The 14,887-nt window shown below is 41.0% G+C and overlaps 2 protein-coding genes across 3 annotated transcripts in view; one reads left to right on the forward strand and one right to left on the reverse strand.

The window, feature by feature from the left end:
• Window positions 1-227: 227 nt before the first annotated feature.
• On the reverse strand, window positions 228-8,190 carry LOC118431786 (uncharacterized protein C19orf44-like). Of its 2 annotated transcripts, XM_035843117.1 has the most exons (9): window positions 7,857-8,190; window positions 6,681-6,963; window positions 5,850-6,221; window positions 5,504-5,640; window positions 5,073-5,172; window positions 3,802-4,647; window positions 3,397-3,492; window positions 1,712-1,875; window positions 228-473 (listed from the first exon to the last, which is right to left on the reverse strand). In XM_035843117.1, the coding sequence occupies exons 1-9, from the start codon at window positions 8,049-8,051 to the stop codon at window positions 396-398; spliced, it is 2,271 nt and encodes a 756-aa protein (XP_035699010.1). In that variant the 5' UTR covers window positions 8,052-8,190; the 3' UTR covers window positions 228-395. The 2 variants fall into 2 exon arrangements, with proteins under 2 accessions (XP_035699010.1, XP_035699011.1); XM_035843118.1 differs by lacking the exons at window positions 228-473; window positions 1,712-1,875 and adding an exon at window positions 2,274-2,412.
• A 100-nt stretch (window positions 8,191-8,290) lies between these two features.
• The window catches only part of LOC118431787 (calreticulin-like), an 8,984-nt gene continuing 2,387 nt past the window's right edge, over window positions 8,291-14,887 (forward strand). The window contains exons 1-7 of the mRNA XM_035843120.1: window positions 8,291-8,482; window positions 10,635-10,739; window positions 11,184-11,390; window positions 12,677-12,771; window positions 13,216-13,425; window positions 13,902-14,015; window positions 14,460-14,612. Coding sequence (XP_035699013.1) covers window positions 8,398-8,482; window positions 10,635-10,739; window positions 11,184-11,390; window positions 12,677-12,771; window positions 13,216-13,425; window positions 13,902-14,015; window positions 14,460-14,612 — 969 coding nt within the window. The 5' untranslated portion in view covers window positions 8,291-8,397. The remainder of the gene's footprint in view (window positions 8,483-10,634; window positions 10,740-11,183; window positions 11,391-12,676; window positions 12,772-13,215; window positions 13,426-13,901; window positions 14,016-14,459; window positions 14,613-14,887) is intronic.

The following is a 14,887-nucleotide window of genomic DNA, read 5'->3' on the forward strand; positions in this document are numbered from 1 at the left end:
TGTATACAAAATTATTTGTTGTTTTACTTGAGTCACATGACTGTGTACAAGATTTTTTTATCATGTGTGTATGTGTGTGAAAATTTCAGTATCTGGAGCCTTTGCCCAAGAAAAGACTAGATGTAATATGTTAATAAATAATCATTGACAACCATCAGTGGTGTCATCTAAATTTATTAGATACCACTGCAGGGAGCAATCTGACAATCAAAACTACAGGAGTCAAGTCTCCATCATTATTTTTTATTTGTTTCACGCCCAAATATAACAGCAACATTACTTCTGTTGATTGTCAACATCCGTATCGCCATTTGTATGATCTTTATGGAATTCATCTTTGTATACTCTCCTCGTCTTACATCCTCAAATTCACTACACACAGCTTTGGAGATGTGTCATCTGTCTGTTCCATTCTGTACTTGTTGTAGTGCCTCCTCCATGGTTAGAACTGGGCGGCGATGTTCCTGGATAAACTGGGAGGAAACAATTATACATTTGTGTGACACCATCCTTCACAAACTCTCATACAGTCATGTCACACATCAAGGGGTATGTCTAAGAAAGCAACATCTCAGAAACTTCATAGTCCTTTTGGCCTAGTTTCAATGCCACAGAGCAACCTGGTACAGGATATTATAGGGTATGACCTATTTACTTTTCCCAAAGCAGACTAAAAACAAGAGTTCGGAGACCTCATATCTCCATGAAATAGCTGATTATGTAAATGAATTCGTTATTTGCATAATCTATGCTTAGTTATGTACACCTGTAAATAACCTACGCTGGTCACTATGTTGATTGTTCAATCATTTACCACATCGATGAATTATGGCACTTTTGCACTAATTATGCAAATTAAGGACTTATTTGCATAATTGGTATCTGATAATGTTCCACCTGCCACAAACTACATATAAATTGCATGAATTTGAGTTCTATAAAGGAAACACTGCAAATACAGATTTTCCTAATTAAGTATGCAAATTAAGTGTCAGTTTGCATAATTTGCACCCCATGATGTGCATCTCTGTCTAAGCTACCTACATACCAAATATCATGTAAATTTGTTGTTCCCTTCTTCAGTTATTTACCTTAGAAGATTTTGACAAAAATGCCCCTGCAGTTCCAAAGCAACCTGCTAGGGGGACCAAATATGTACCACACATCCCTCAGGTCACAAGCTATTTGCCATCAAAAAATCAAGACCATAGCACATCCTGTTCAAAAGATCCAAAAAATGAATTTCTGCTGCAGTACCAAGGTCACATACCATGTGGCCCCAAATTGACCTTGACCTTTGTCTTCCCAACACCTACCCACAAACCAAATATCATCGTAATCCAGCCAGAGGTTCTTGAGTTATGCTCACTACAAAAATCCGGACACACAGACACACACACACACACACACACACACACACACACACACACACACAGACACACCCAAAACTATATCTCCATTTTTCATGGAGATAATAATGAGCTGCACAATAGCATCATAAGTAAAATTGACAGCCCACCTGATTCAGCATAGAAAAAGAGGAATAAGGGTAAAATCAATACAATAATTCTAAAAAATTTCTAGTGCAAATTATCCTAAATGTAAAGTTCATGAGGTGGACAGTCATGTCCTACTGAAAGTTAACATACTAGTAGTTAGGACAGAAGATACCACTCCAGAACAGGGGTGTTAGAGATGAACCCAGCCCTACCTGTAGTGTGTCCTGTAGAGTGGTGTAACTGTGGTCAGCCTGCAGGGAGTTGACATAGAACTGGTGCAGTCTGCGGGTGTTGGTGACAAACTGCTGCGTGAGCTGCAGCTGCTGCCGCAACAAGTCATTCAGCGCCAGCACACTGGGACTGTAGCTGGTCATGGCTGGGACAGGAGAAACAGTACATAGTCAGGACAGCACACTGGGACTGTAGCTAGTCATGGCTGGGACAGGAGTAATAGTACATAGTCAGGACAGCACACTGGGACTGTAGCTGGTCATGGCTGGGACAGGAGGAACAGTACATAGTCAGGACTGCACACTGGGACTGTAGCTGGTCATGGCTGGGACAGGAGTAATAGTACATAGTCAGGACAGCACACTGGGACTGTAGCTGGTCATGGCTGGGTCAGGAGGAACAGTACACAGTCAGGACAGCACACTGGGACTGTAGCTGGTCATGGCTGGGGACAGGAGTAATAGTACATAGTCAGGACAGCACACTGGGACTGTAGCTGGTCATGGCTGGGTCAGGAGGAACAGTACACAGGACAGCACACTGGGACTGTAGCTGGTCATGGCTGGGACAGGAGTAATAGTACATAGTCAGGACAGCACACTGGGACTGTAGCTGGTCATGGCTGGGTCAGGAGGAACAGTACACAGTCAGGACAGCACACTGGGACTGTAGCTGGTCATGGCTGGGACAGGAGAAACAGCACACAATCAGGACAGTTCTAGTACTTCACTAGCCTGGATACCATACCCCAACCTCAAAATTTATCTTTCGTGTTGGGGTCTGGCAGGATGGCTGTAGAAAGGTTCTCGAAGGCCCTTGATCAGAGGGAGGAGAACCTAGGATTGATGACCACTCACACCACAGGTAGCCAGCTACAACACACCACAGTTGGTCAGCAGGCTATCACAGTAGCGAATCAGGTACTAGTACTTAGTGGTCACTGTTATGGATTCAAAAAGTACAGTTGGGGGTGTTTAACCAATCATGGCAGGGGTGTAAGTACCTCCTGCTGATCCTGTGCTATTCTATTGGCGGAGTTTTTTGCCCACTTTAAGGGGCAAAATTGAGAAGAGTTCCTATCCCATCCGGCCAGACCCCTGCACGATAGATACTTGAGATCGGGCTGGGGTTTGGTAACCCGGTGAGGCTAGTACTTCACAGGCAGGGACATTTTTCTTCTGACACTAATGTCATATTCACTTGCACAGACAATGTACTCTCCAAGCAGAGGTTTGGCTCCGGCTGTTCTTTGACATTTTTATCAGGCTTTCTCTTTTGTACAGTTGCCTCGCGAGACATGAAGAAAACAGTACAAAATAGAAAGCCTGATAAAACGCCTAAAATAATGTCAAAAAACAGCTGGAGCCAAACCTCTGCTTGGATAGTACAGACAATGTCTATTTCTGTTGTGTAAAAAAAAGATGATTAATCTACATGATCAACACACACAGTACACAGTCAGGGTTTTTCTAGTGTCTTAAAGTTTTGTGAAAACTGTCTTTTTTTTTTACTTTCCTGCAGTGAAGAAAAGACATTTCTGTAAGAAAGCAGTCATTGAACTCGTGTGCTGAAAATTTCTTTTGCCAAAAAAAAAGGCTTGCTGCCCAAAAGATTTGAAGTACAAAAATGTAGACTGTTTTGTCAACAAAGTTAAATATTTTCTTACCTTCTAGTGCATCAGGGTTGACAACATGTGTGGCTACTGGTGTGGGATCAGTGTACCCAGCACCATAGTGTGGGCCCAGGGCTGCATATCCAGACTCTGGGGAGATTGGGAGAATAGGCAACAACAATATAACATACACCATTGGAGACCTGTCATGTTTTCTGCTTACAGAACACCATTGGTATTACAAATTGCTCAAACGTTTACTCCCTAATGTTTCTCAGTAATAAGGAACTACATTTACAAAAGGTATCAGTTTTAAAAATATTTCTCAAATGTAAGCTTCATTAAAGTATCTTTCCCTGTCTTATTTTGAACAAATGTATAAATATGAGAGATACAAAGTAAGATTCAAAGGTGTAAGAACGATATGGAGAAGACTGTTAACAACCCCAGCACCCATACCTGCTGTCCACTGGTGCACCAGTCCTAACTGGTCCTCTACTGATGTTTGAACACCCACATCTGAAGCCTTGACAGCTTTTCTTGGAGGGGTCCGACTTCTGGTATGGCTTGTCTGACTGTCAGACACAGTGCTATCTGTTAGTGTTTTACTTCTGGTGGACTCACTGTAGGAATCTTCACTCTCTGTCTTCCTGGATCCTTTACCTCTTCTACTTCTGTCACTCCTTGAGACATCTGTGTAAGACTTGCTTGGTGTTTCAGTGACTGTCTGTTCAGAGAATGTCTTTGATGACTCTGTCCCACTGCCCTCTTCAAAGGTCTCTGAATATGTGTCATCGGCGAGCACCTTAGCCTCATGTTTGCTCCCCATTCTCTCTGATATGGATTCTGTTGGCACTTCAGTATCAAAGTCATCCTCGTAGCTGTCTGCACCTTTGTTTTGTTCCTGTTTTTCTGAAGTCAACATGAGCAGCTCGTCCACAGTGTGTAAACCTTGAAGTTTTGGCCGGCTTTGCGAGCTCTCTGATTTGTCGCTTTTGTCTGATACGCTGTGTCCTAGTAGTTCATCCACTGTGTGAAGATTTAGGCGTGGGCCAATGTTCTCTGAGATTGATTCTGTGACTGTCTCCTCAGTAAAGCTCTCCTTGCTTACAGCTGACTTAACTGAGTTGTCATCTTCTAACAGTTCATCAACAGTGTGCAATTTTTGTTCTTTAAGCCTTGTGCCAGATTCAGCTCTTTGGTTTTCCGACAGTTTCGATTTTTTAGCAGTCAGTGGCTTTGGTTTTGGTGTGATGTCTACAGCTGGAGCTAAGTCATCAAGACTCATAATGTGTACGGTTGGACCTGATACATTTACAAAACACAACAAAACAAGAAGATTCAATAAAAATGTCAATAAAAATCTAATACCTATGTACAGTGTAAGAATAAATTGCTGAGAACAAAACACTTCAATGATCAAGTCCCACATATTCTGACAGAATAAAAAGGTACTTGACTGTATCAATAATTGATTTGACACACCCCATTGACTCAGAGGTAATGGCAATGGCATTGCACACATCTTCATTAAACATAGAACAAATTTGACCTATCTGATACCATAGAATCTACCTATTCATAACAACAGATATATTTTAATGGTCTCAAATCTGAAATCCTAAATACTGTGATCAAAATAATGTTCTTCCATCTTGCAACAATGTATGTACATTTCCCTAAAGAGTCTGTCTGTTTAAGCCAATTTTCCATATCTTGATATTTCTTACCAGCAGCAGACAGACTGTCCTCTGCTATACTCTCTGCCAGGCTGGCCTCCTCTGGGACATCGCTGGGCAGGAAGTCATCCAGAGACTTGGGTTCTGACACCTGTAGGGCAGCAAGACATCATGTAACATTATGTTAATGTTAGAACTTTGACTTTACAGCATGTAGTCACTACAATGAATGGTGATGACATGGTGGTAGAAACATCCCCTTTTTAATGAATGTTAGACTACATAAATGATAGGACTCTCAATCTGTTCTTATTTTACTTCAGTTATGAACTCTTCATCTTACCTACAGGTGAAACACCTGTTTTCTACTTAGTTTTCGCATACAAAATTAACACTAGCTAGATTAGTTAATGTGGGCAACAATATTGTGACCTGGGATGATTATACATGTGTAGTAGTAAAGGTTAGGATACAACACTGACTGAACTACTCCTGTGGGATAAGTCTTGACTGATGGAGGCTGGAGGTGACTCTTGGGCTTTCTGCAGTTTGTGCACATACTGCTGGATGTCCTCGTCGTCACTGTCAAAATGCATCTTGGAAGTGAACTGGAATGTTCCTGGATATGGTGAGAGACAGAAGAAAATAAATGAGCGACTAAAACCTTCAACAGACGGGGGTCGAAAAGTTGCAAAATTCTGATAAAGGGGACACAGTAAATTAACTACAATCATCTTCACCCTACTCCAAGTTTGAGTACAAAAAAATCTAGCAAATCACATGTAAGCTTTTCAGGCTGAAAAAAAAAAGAATGATAATTCAACATACCCCCTCTGTCTAATATGTCATTGTCTGCCGTTTTCCCTGGTTTCTTTTTCAAGAACCTGTTTTCCCCAGCAGTGTCCTGTCCTTGTGGTGAAGCTGCAGTATTTCTACTTTTCTTAAGAAAGCGTGAGCTGCCCTTCCCAGCTTCAGGATCTGGGCCATCTGGCTCCAAGGAGTCTTTTGTCAGTAAAGACTCTTCGGTTGTCTTCTTGAGGTCCTTCCCAGTTGACGACAGTTTGGGAGGCTTTTCCAGAAACTTCTTCAAGTCTTGTTCACTGTCAAGGTCAGAGCTGAGACTAAGCGCCATCTCAAGGTCAGAGTCGTCAATCTGAACCTTGGGTTGTCGCTGCATGATTCTCTCCTTCAGTTCCGCAGCTTTGGTGTGACAGGATGAACAGAATTAAGATATTAAGATCATTTCAAACATATCCATAAGACTATGGTACAAATGTATTACTTCTTCCTATAGTTGTGAGGAATGATAACAGGTAGAAGGGTATGGCTGGTGTGTCAAAAATCATTTTGCTTGTATTATTTAGTAATAAAGAATGCACATGTACCTAGGAGGTTTTATTAATACAATGTGCGTTTGAACTTAATTGATAGCACTATTACTAGTATACAGAATGGCTTATCAATTGACAAATATTCCCCAATCAATAGAGATTTATTTATATATTTATTCGTTTGGCAGGAGCACATACAACCAACGCACCAATGTTGCCCCACTAGCCAGTAGCTATCCTCAAGGGATAACATTTATCTAGGAATGAATAAAACTTAAGACATAATTCCCTCACATCCCCATCCAAGGAAAGCGATATCATGACACACCTCTTGAGAGGGCTGACCCCCTACTTGCTGCTCCATCTCTACTCTGTAGCGATGACGTCTGGATACCAGCTGACCCCTGACCCACATTCTTCAGGGGGGACTCTTTCGTGCCCTCATTCTTTTTTGGCTTCTTCTTGAGAAAGCGACTGGCGTCTCCAGTAATGTTGGTCTTGACGTCTCCTTCATTGTCAGACTTGGACTGGTCGCTGAGGTCACTACTGGCCTGGGTAAGGTCAAATGTCTTCTTCTGTGTAGTTTTCTTGTTCAGGCTGCTTAGGTAGGCCTGTGTGGTAAGGTTTGGGCATGGGATGTTAAAAGCCTAGCAGTTGTTAAAGCAGACATCACATTGTTCACAAACAGGAAAAGTATTGTAACCCAATCCAACAGGAGTGAAACTCCTACCAAAAGAAGAATTCTCTACTCTCTTTTGAAATCTTTTTTTAAAAATCCACCTAAATAATCACATTTTTCTATCAAAATAATTCAGATAACTGAAGGATCCTAACTTCTTTGTGCTAGGCACAAAAAAGTACAGATGAATTCAAAAGCTAAAAGCTTATTTACAATTAAAGTGGTGGACACTTTATGGTATCTGGCAGTGAATGATAAGCAAATGAAAACTTTTGAGTGTTTGGATCTTCCAAAATTTTTTATCAAATTTAGATAACGTTATATAATGTCTTTTTTTGTAATTCCTGGCAATAGCAAATGCAACCCTTTCATACATCCCTCCAAAGTTGTCAGTGGACTATTCCTTCCCATGACTCTTGTGTTGCCATGGTGACATGAAGCCATATCCGCCATCTACTTGAGCACCATCATCACAATAGACCAATCACAATGCTCCACAACAGCACATCAAGTAGAACTTGTGGCTGACTTTCACTATAGCTAAATAAACGTCAGCTGCACAAAGCCTGTGATGTTAATTGTAAAGTCAACAAACGGCTGAGTGAATAGGGAGCGAACCTGAATCTAAACCGGTTTATTGGTGACTATAATTTACAGACAAATCTGCAGCTATCCTTTTCTGTTAGATTTAGATACTAGGCGACAGTTTGGGGTCAAGTTTTTACCTTATTGGCTACGCATCATGTTCTTTTACAATTATTAAGTACATGTACTGTCATTTGGTGTTAACGAAGTGTACACTGAAAAGAGAGGGCACAAACGCACGCCAAGCTCCTGATCACTGGACGCCTCGGACGGGGCAGAGTCTTGTTCATCGTACTGAAAACTGGCTCTCGCTGCCGCACCGCCGCCCGAGCGAACCAAACTGCTGGCGGCGGGAGGAGGCTTCTCTCCCCGCAGCTGAGCCCGTGCGCGCTCTAGCACGGACGACGTGCCCACTCCTGGACGTCTCTGAAACATCGTCACCAAAAATCAGCTTCCAGTTTGTCTGTTTTCTAAACGTTTTCAAATTTGTAAACAAACAAGCGTCGCAAAACTTCAACGGCAGCCATTTTGAATACCCCGTCATGCATTTGGGCTGGTTGGCGAGAAGTTAATATTAACCTACTCATGAATATTGATTAGTAGAAAGCGTGGTGCGTTCTGATTGGTCGAGCCTGAGACACACCCCAGTTGACCAATCACAGACAGCCATCTGTTCGTGCGGTCACATGGTACCAGCCATCACTTACCAAGTGTGCGATTTCCGCATTCTGAGACCATTTAGCACATTCTAAGGTCGGTTTACCTGGCTATCTCAGAGAAAATGAAGGTTTTGGTGCTTTTCGCTACATTCCTCAGCCTCTCGTTGGCAGAAGCGACTGTCTACGTGGATGAACGGTTTTCGGACGGTAAGATTTGGGCGATCTCGGCTGGGTGCCGGGGGGAGGGGTGGTAGGGGGAGGGTGGCGGATATGTGTAGCATTTTGTACCAAAACCTCGTGTACCTTTTTATATCGTACAGTTACTAATGTTCAATTCACAGAAGATAGCAGTCACATGTTAATCTGGAGTGCTGTGATCAAAATTTTCGTAATATACGGGTAAATACAAATTAGAATGTAACATGTTAACGTTACAGGTAAATTTGCATCAGATTCAAAACCTGATCAGTTATATGGCAAGCCCTTTAATTCGAGCCAGAGTCACAGTTTTATGTACAAGATCACGTTTTCTAAGAAATTCTCAAGTGCTTTTTTTCTCAACTACTGATAGCTAAAGCCTTGTGCAAATTTCCAACATGATCTGCTCAGTGTTTGGAAGAAATCCTCAGTTTGCAATTGGTTATCAGTTTTGCGATCATTGATTGGTTCTGGGATTTGTAATGGTAACAGAGCAGAGTGTGTGTTTTAGAATTACTCTCAAGACTCTTATAAGACCTGTACAAAAAGGAGGGTCAAATTCCAGAGGCTTGACCTGAACTACTCAGTACTCAGTGGAAAATTTGTCTGCTTGGGCAGAGCACTTCCTTTTATATGCAAATTACTTTCCCAATCCTCTATAAGCCTATGCATTGTTCTCAAAATCTGCATAATTTGTTATCGCTATAATATTGCGAATTGTTGATAGATTAATTTGTGATATAATAAGTAAAGAAGCCATAGAACATCTGTGGTAGCAAAACTATAGTACTTCTACACGTATAGAACTAGCCTCGGATATAAAGTATTTGCTAAAATGTTGAGGAGTAAGAGCTTGTGAAAATGGAACAGTGCAAAACTGCAATGGCAGGTGTTGCTGTGATAGCTTTCCCATGGGAATAACTGGCTTCTGCATGTTTAATTTTGTGAAATAACAGATGTCAGCTTCTGTGTTGACTTACAAATTTAAGTTTTGTTTGGTTAATGTTATCAGGTATTAATAAAGTTAATTGGTTACTGGGACAAACTGAAAAAGGTGGGCGTGTCAGCGGAAACATGTTTCACTACAAAGTAGAATATTGAATGGTATACTGTAAATGCAGAAATGTTCGCGGTGGATTAATTTTCGCGGTTTTTGCGGCGGCCGCTTCACCGCAAATTTAAAACCACCGCGAACATTTTTCCATAACAGTAAGAGATTACAGTGCATGGCGCTACCGCGAAATTAAAACCACCGCAAAAAGTCCATTTTCCCGCTACCGCGAAATTAACTCCCCGCGAACTTAAATACATTTACAGTAATCATTTATGCAATTCAACTATGCTTTTATTAATTCATAAACAGAATGTTTGAAGATCAATTCTTCAGAATGTTACTTAGGTTGAGTTTATGAAAAGTAACTAGTCTATAAGTCACATGTTGAATTTCAAAACTCAAATCAGTATTGATAGCTAGTGTCATATGCTGAAAATTACATTGAAAATAACATGAAGATCAGTCAAAGCCATTGACTCATTTAAAAAAAAATTCTTGTAGAGATGTTCTTTTGTAGTAAATATTGTTGCTGGTGCTCAATCGATCACTCATCATGCTTGTGTTGTCTTGATTTAATAACATAACGGCATAATTGATCTGACCTGCCCCCACCCACTTCATGAATGGATATGTCCTTGTTATTATCACTTCATCAATCCAACATGTAGGTTATAACCTTGTCTTCATGTGACATCAACTCACAAACCAGGACAGTCTATTGTGTTAGCAACCAATTATTTCAAACTTTAGAAGGACAGTGAAGTTATTAGTGAAAATTAGTGACGGCTAAGCCTGAAGTTTTGGAAAATGAATTGTTAAGTACCACATTTGTTGTAGATATACTCACATAATTCCCTGTGGACCATACCAAGAGGTTTGCAATAGTATAGTCGCAAAATTCATACATGACAAGAAGTATACAATACATTTTGTAAATGACTTCTTAAACCAACAATTAATTGCAGAGAGAGGCAAAAGAACCGAAGCTTTCTCGTCATTGGATAGGATATATTTTGCTAAGCTTTGTTGTAGAATTCATTTCCTTAGAGGTTCATTTATTAGTATACTGAAGTTACTTCAGGTTGTTTGTTGTCCGCCCTGTTACAGAGGCATGGAAGGACAGATGGGTAGAGTCTAAGGCAAAGGGATCTGATGCTGGACCCTGGAAATGGTCTGCTGGCAAGTTCTACGGTGATGCAGACCTGGACAAAGGTATGGACAAACATCCTCAGACTGGACATAGTGTGGATGAAATGAACTATGTACAAATGTATATTTGAAGCTATCTGCAATAATGATTGTTGTTTTTGGCAATGCCTGATGGGTGGAGCCCGTTACAAGTTTCCTTCATTTTCTATTGGTATGTTGTTAATTTTTTTTATACTGGGTTCAGAGCAGGGCTATCCCCAGGACCCATCCTTCTGTCCAAAAATCAGAGCTTCATGACCCCCGAAACACAATGAAGATGTATTCTTAAAAGCTTATAACAACAGATTTAACAACAAAAATCAACAATATTGGCTCTCAAACAATGAGTGCAATGGAAAGAAACTCAAAGTAGGACAAAGCCCTGAGCCAGAGACAAAATGTGGCACAGTAAGAAGTAAAATACATGTAGATTTGTTGCTGAGCTGGTTTTGATTTTATCCTTGTCAGGTATCCAGACTGGACAGGATGCGAGATTCTACCACCTGACCCACAAGATGGAGGAGTCCTTCAGCAACGAGGGGAAAACGTTAGTCCTCCAGTTCACGGTCAAGCACGAGCAGAAGATCGACTGTGGCGGCGGCTACATCAAGCTGCTGCCTTCAGACTTCGACCAGAAGAAGTTTGATGGAGACTCTAAATACCACATCATGTTCGGTAAGCCTGTTGTTTTCAGTTCTATACAACAGATTCAGTCATCCAGAAATCATTTTATCTGATTTTACTATTTCTAACAGCAGTTTCATTGCACCTTGTTATCAGCAATTATGTCCTTTTGGCTTGTAGTCATAAATTGGCTGAAATTTGATACAAATATTGTTTGATAATATGATAATAGATTACTTTGGTAATAGCTTAGAATGAATTTTCTTGACAGCAGTTTCAAGCTTTTTATTAGGCTGGAATGAAATTTTATCTTTTAGTAATAGTATGTTGTAATGTGAATGTTATGTTAAGTGTATGATTTCCTTGTGCCATATATGTTGTGCAATGTAAGTGCAAGTGCAATGCAGACTCACCACTAGTTTTACGTAGTGTTCCTCATGAACTTGTGTCTGTCATTCTTATTCAGCTTTTGCTCTCTGCACCCTTGGCGACATCTCTGCCTCTCTTCTAACTAAGTCATGTGGTAGCCACACAGTAGCTTGTGATGTCTTTTGGTGTACTAAACAAGTCGGTCTTGCTTAGAACCATTTCTCATGAGATGTAGCTTGGCAAAGCTTCACTGATTACTACTATTACATTGAGGTATGCATCAGAAAAAGTAGTGGTCACAAATGTGATGATATGTATTCAAGACTCAAACAAGAGGATAGTATGGCATTTTTTTTTGTATATGTTTCTGTACTGTCAAGATGGGAATTTTTAAGCAGAATTTTTCAGGGATTAAGGCTTGTAGTGATGCTTTTTAGCAGAATTTTTCTGGGAAGAAATTGTTCAATTCTTCTTACATTCACATAAAGTTACTGCTCTCTATTCCTTGAAGAAGGGCAGTTTCAGAACTCAACCCAGCTATTGGGTCATTCAATCCCATCTGTGACACTGTCACTGGAGAAAACACATACTGTACTTCCAACCCAGCTGTCTTCCACCTCTAAACTCTGTCTGTCCACACCTATCCAGGACCTGACATCTGTGGATATGATAAAAAGAAGGTCCACGTAATTTTCAACTACAAGGGCAGCAACGTTCTCATTAACAAGGACATTAAGTGCAAGGTGAGGCTGCAATGCACACACGTGGGCACAAGGGGGCAGCCCATGACTGTTGCTGTTAGTGTTAGAGAACCATTTGACGATTCTGAAAAAAATCATGTTGGCTCATTTAACGTTCAAAATGTACAAAAACGCAAAATTGTTCTCTACACCAACAGGTTGTGGTTGCTACTCTACCCCCTTTACACCCCCATTTTTGTTTGTTGATGAACTGAATTCCCCCTGCAGGCCCCGACATCTGTGGTCCTGGTACAAAGAAAGTTCATGTCATCTTCAACTATAAGGATAAGAATCACCTCATCAACAAGGACATAAGATGCAAGGTTTGTATGTCCTGTTAGGACTCCATGGAGGATCCGTTCAAAGACCATACAAAAACACCTAATAGAGTATATACTGTCCAAAACTTCTTACAGTTTACTAAACTTGTGCAGTTGCTGGGGTAACTTTTGTATTGAGCATCTTTGAATCTCTCCAAATATTAAAGGAAAGTTTAACTTGAAACTTCAACAAAGGTCACTGTGATTTGCAGCGTAGAATTTATAGACTGTAAATAAATATAAACATCTTACCATAGCAAATTTTGGTAACATTACGTTTGCAGAGTAGAATCTACAGACTGAAAGTTTGGTGAGAGTTGCTCCTGCTATACTGACATTACTCTGAGTTGGAATCACAACAATGAACACTAGACATCCAGATGTGCAAAATGACAAGAGGGAAACCTTGGCATGCTTTCCCTAAACATTATGCCTATCTCTCCACAGGACGATGAGTTCACACATCTGTACACACTGATCGTGAAGCCCGACCAGACGTACGAGGTCAGGATCGACAACAAGAAGGTCGAGAGCGGCAGCCTGGAGGACGACTGGAACTTCCTCCCCGCCAAGAAGATCAAGGACCCCGACGCCAAGAAGCCTGACGACTGGGACGAGAAGGAGTACATCGATGATCCTGAGGACGCCAAGCCTGAGGTACGGGAGATTTGGGGATGTTCATAAAAACATGACATTTACATGTATTACTGCTTTATGATTGGACTGTTTTAACTGTGCACTCAAAACACAGTGAAAACCTTTCAGATCCTACCACAAAATGAAATCCCCGTGAATACAAATGAATTTACAGGTCAGCACATCCTCTCCTGCATTAAAAGGGATGTCCACGCTATCTACATATAGAGCTTTGGGTGGGCACATTGGATGCATGATTCTAAGTCATTATCAACAGACCAATGGTAATAAATCATATAGCTAGAAATGTTACACTACTCCAGTCACATATCAGTCACGGTTTCTTTTCCAGAGTAAGAAAAGGCACTTATGTGACACTAGAGTACAGCACTTAGCTTTGTCACATAGTAGAGTTGAATACTCATCAATATTTGGTAGGTTTTTAGCACCATGTTGGATAGTGTCCAACCATTTTCCCGATCTGTTTCTCTGTGTAGGACTGGGACAAGCCCGAGCACATCCCCGACCCTGATGCCACCAAGCCTGAGGACTGGGATGATGAAATGGACGGTGAATGGGAGCCTCCCATGATCGATAACCCTGAGTACAAGGTGGGTGGCATTCTCAAACTTTCCTATGGATACAGACACCTTCTGTGCAACATATAGTTTCATAGATACTGAAAAATGTTAAGAAAAATACTCTGTGGTTGGCACAAGTGCAGTCACTGAAAAAAAGCAGACTTTGTGATGAGCTCATGTTGTTAAGTATTTAGTCCACACTCATAGAATTTTGATAGAAGCATACACAGAAACAGTACTCTTTTGTCATAAGTGTGCTAGATATGCTCCATTTTGAAGCAAGGGGAGTATTGAGAAGGTCTTATTACTGAAAGAAAGACGGTTGAACAAGAATTTCAATACAGGAGAATTAAGGAAAAAGATAAAGGTAGACTGCCCTCACTAGTTTTGTTACTGCCCCAAGTTTTGCGAACAGAATGCTCACGTCCCAGGAAGTATATATTAGTCTGACCAGACTGAATTTCCCCTCCACAGGGTGAGTGGAAGCCCAAACAGATCAAGAACCCCGGGTATGATGGGAAATGGATCCACCCCGAGATTGACAACCCAGAATACACAGCAGACTCACTCATCTACAGATACGAGGACATCGGCGCGGTCGGCTTCGACTTGTGGCAGGTATGTCGTGTTGTAGTGAAACATGCGAACAGCAGAGCTTCAGACACCAGCGACTTTTTTTGTACACAAAGGGCTGAAAAAGTGTTGACTGGTGTTGAGGCAGTTCTGTAACTTCTGGTTATAGTTTGGGATGATATATTGCAGGTTTTTTTACTTGAAAAGTTGAATAGGAAGCAGGCTGAATAAAAATTCTGACTCGAAGCTATGTGACTCCATTGCCCACCTAAAAAAGGCTAGGGTCGGCTGGCTTTTAAATGGTCCTTTGGTAAACAGGAAACACAACA

This window comes from Branchiostoma floridae, chromosome 15, assembly GCF_000003815.2.
Source record: "Branchiostoma floridae strain S238N-H82 chromosome 15, Bfl_VNyyK, whole genome shotgun sequence".
Lineage (NCBI taxonomy): Eukaryota > Metazoa > Chordata > Leptocardii > Amphioxiformes > Branchiostomatidae > Branchiostoma > Branchiostoma floridae.

Bases quoted from the DNA above. Each gene is read 5' to 3' on its own strand.
- LOC118431786 (XM_035843117.1), bottom strand. From the start codon at position 8,051: ATGTTTCAGAGACGTCCAGGAGTGGGCACGTCGTCCGTGCTAGAGCGC. The intron at 3,493-3,801 runs GTATGGGTGCTG...CAATCTCCCCAG, and splicing joins GGTGCACCAGTGGACAGCAG to AGTCTGGATATGCAGCCCTG. The intron at 1,876-3,396 runs GTAAGAAAATAT...CTCCTGTCCCAG, and splicing joins CAACCCTGATGCACTAGAAG to CCATGACCAGCTACAGTCCC.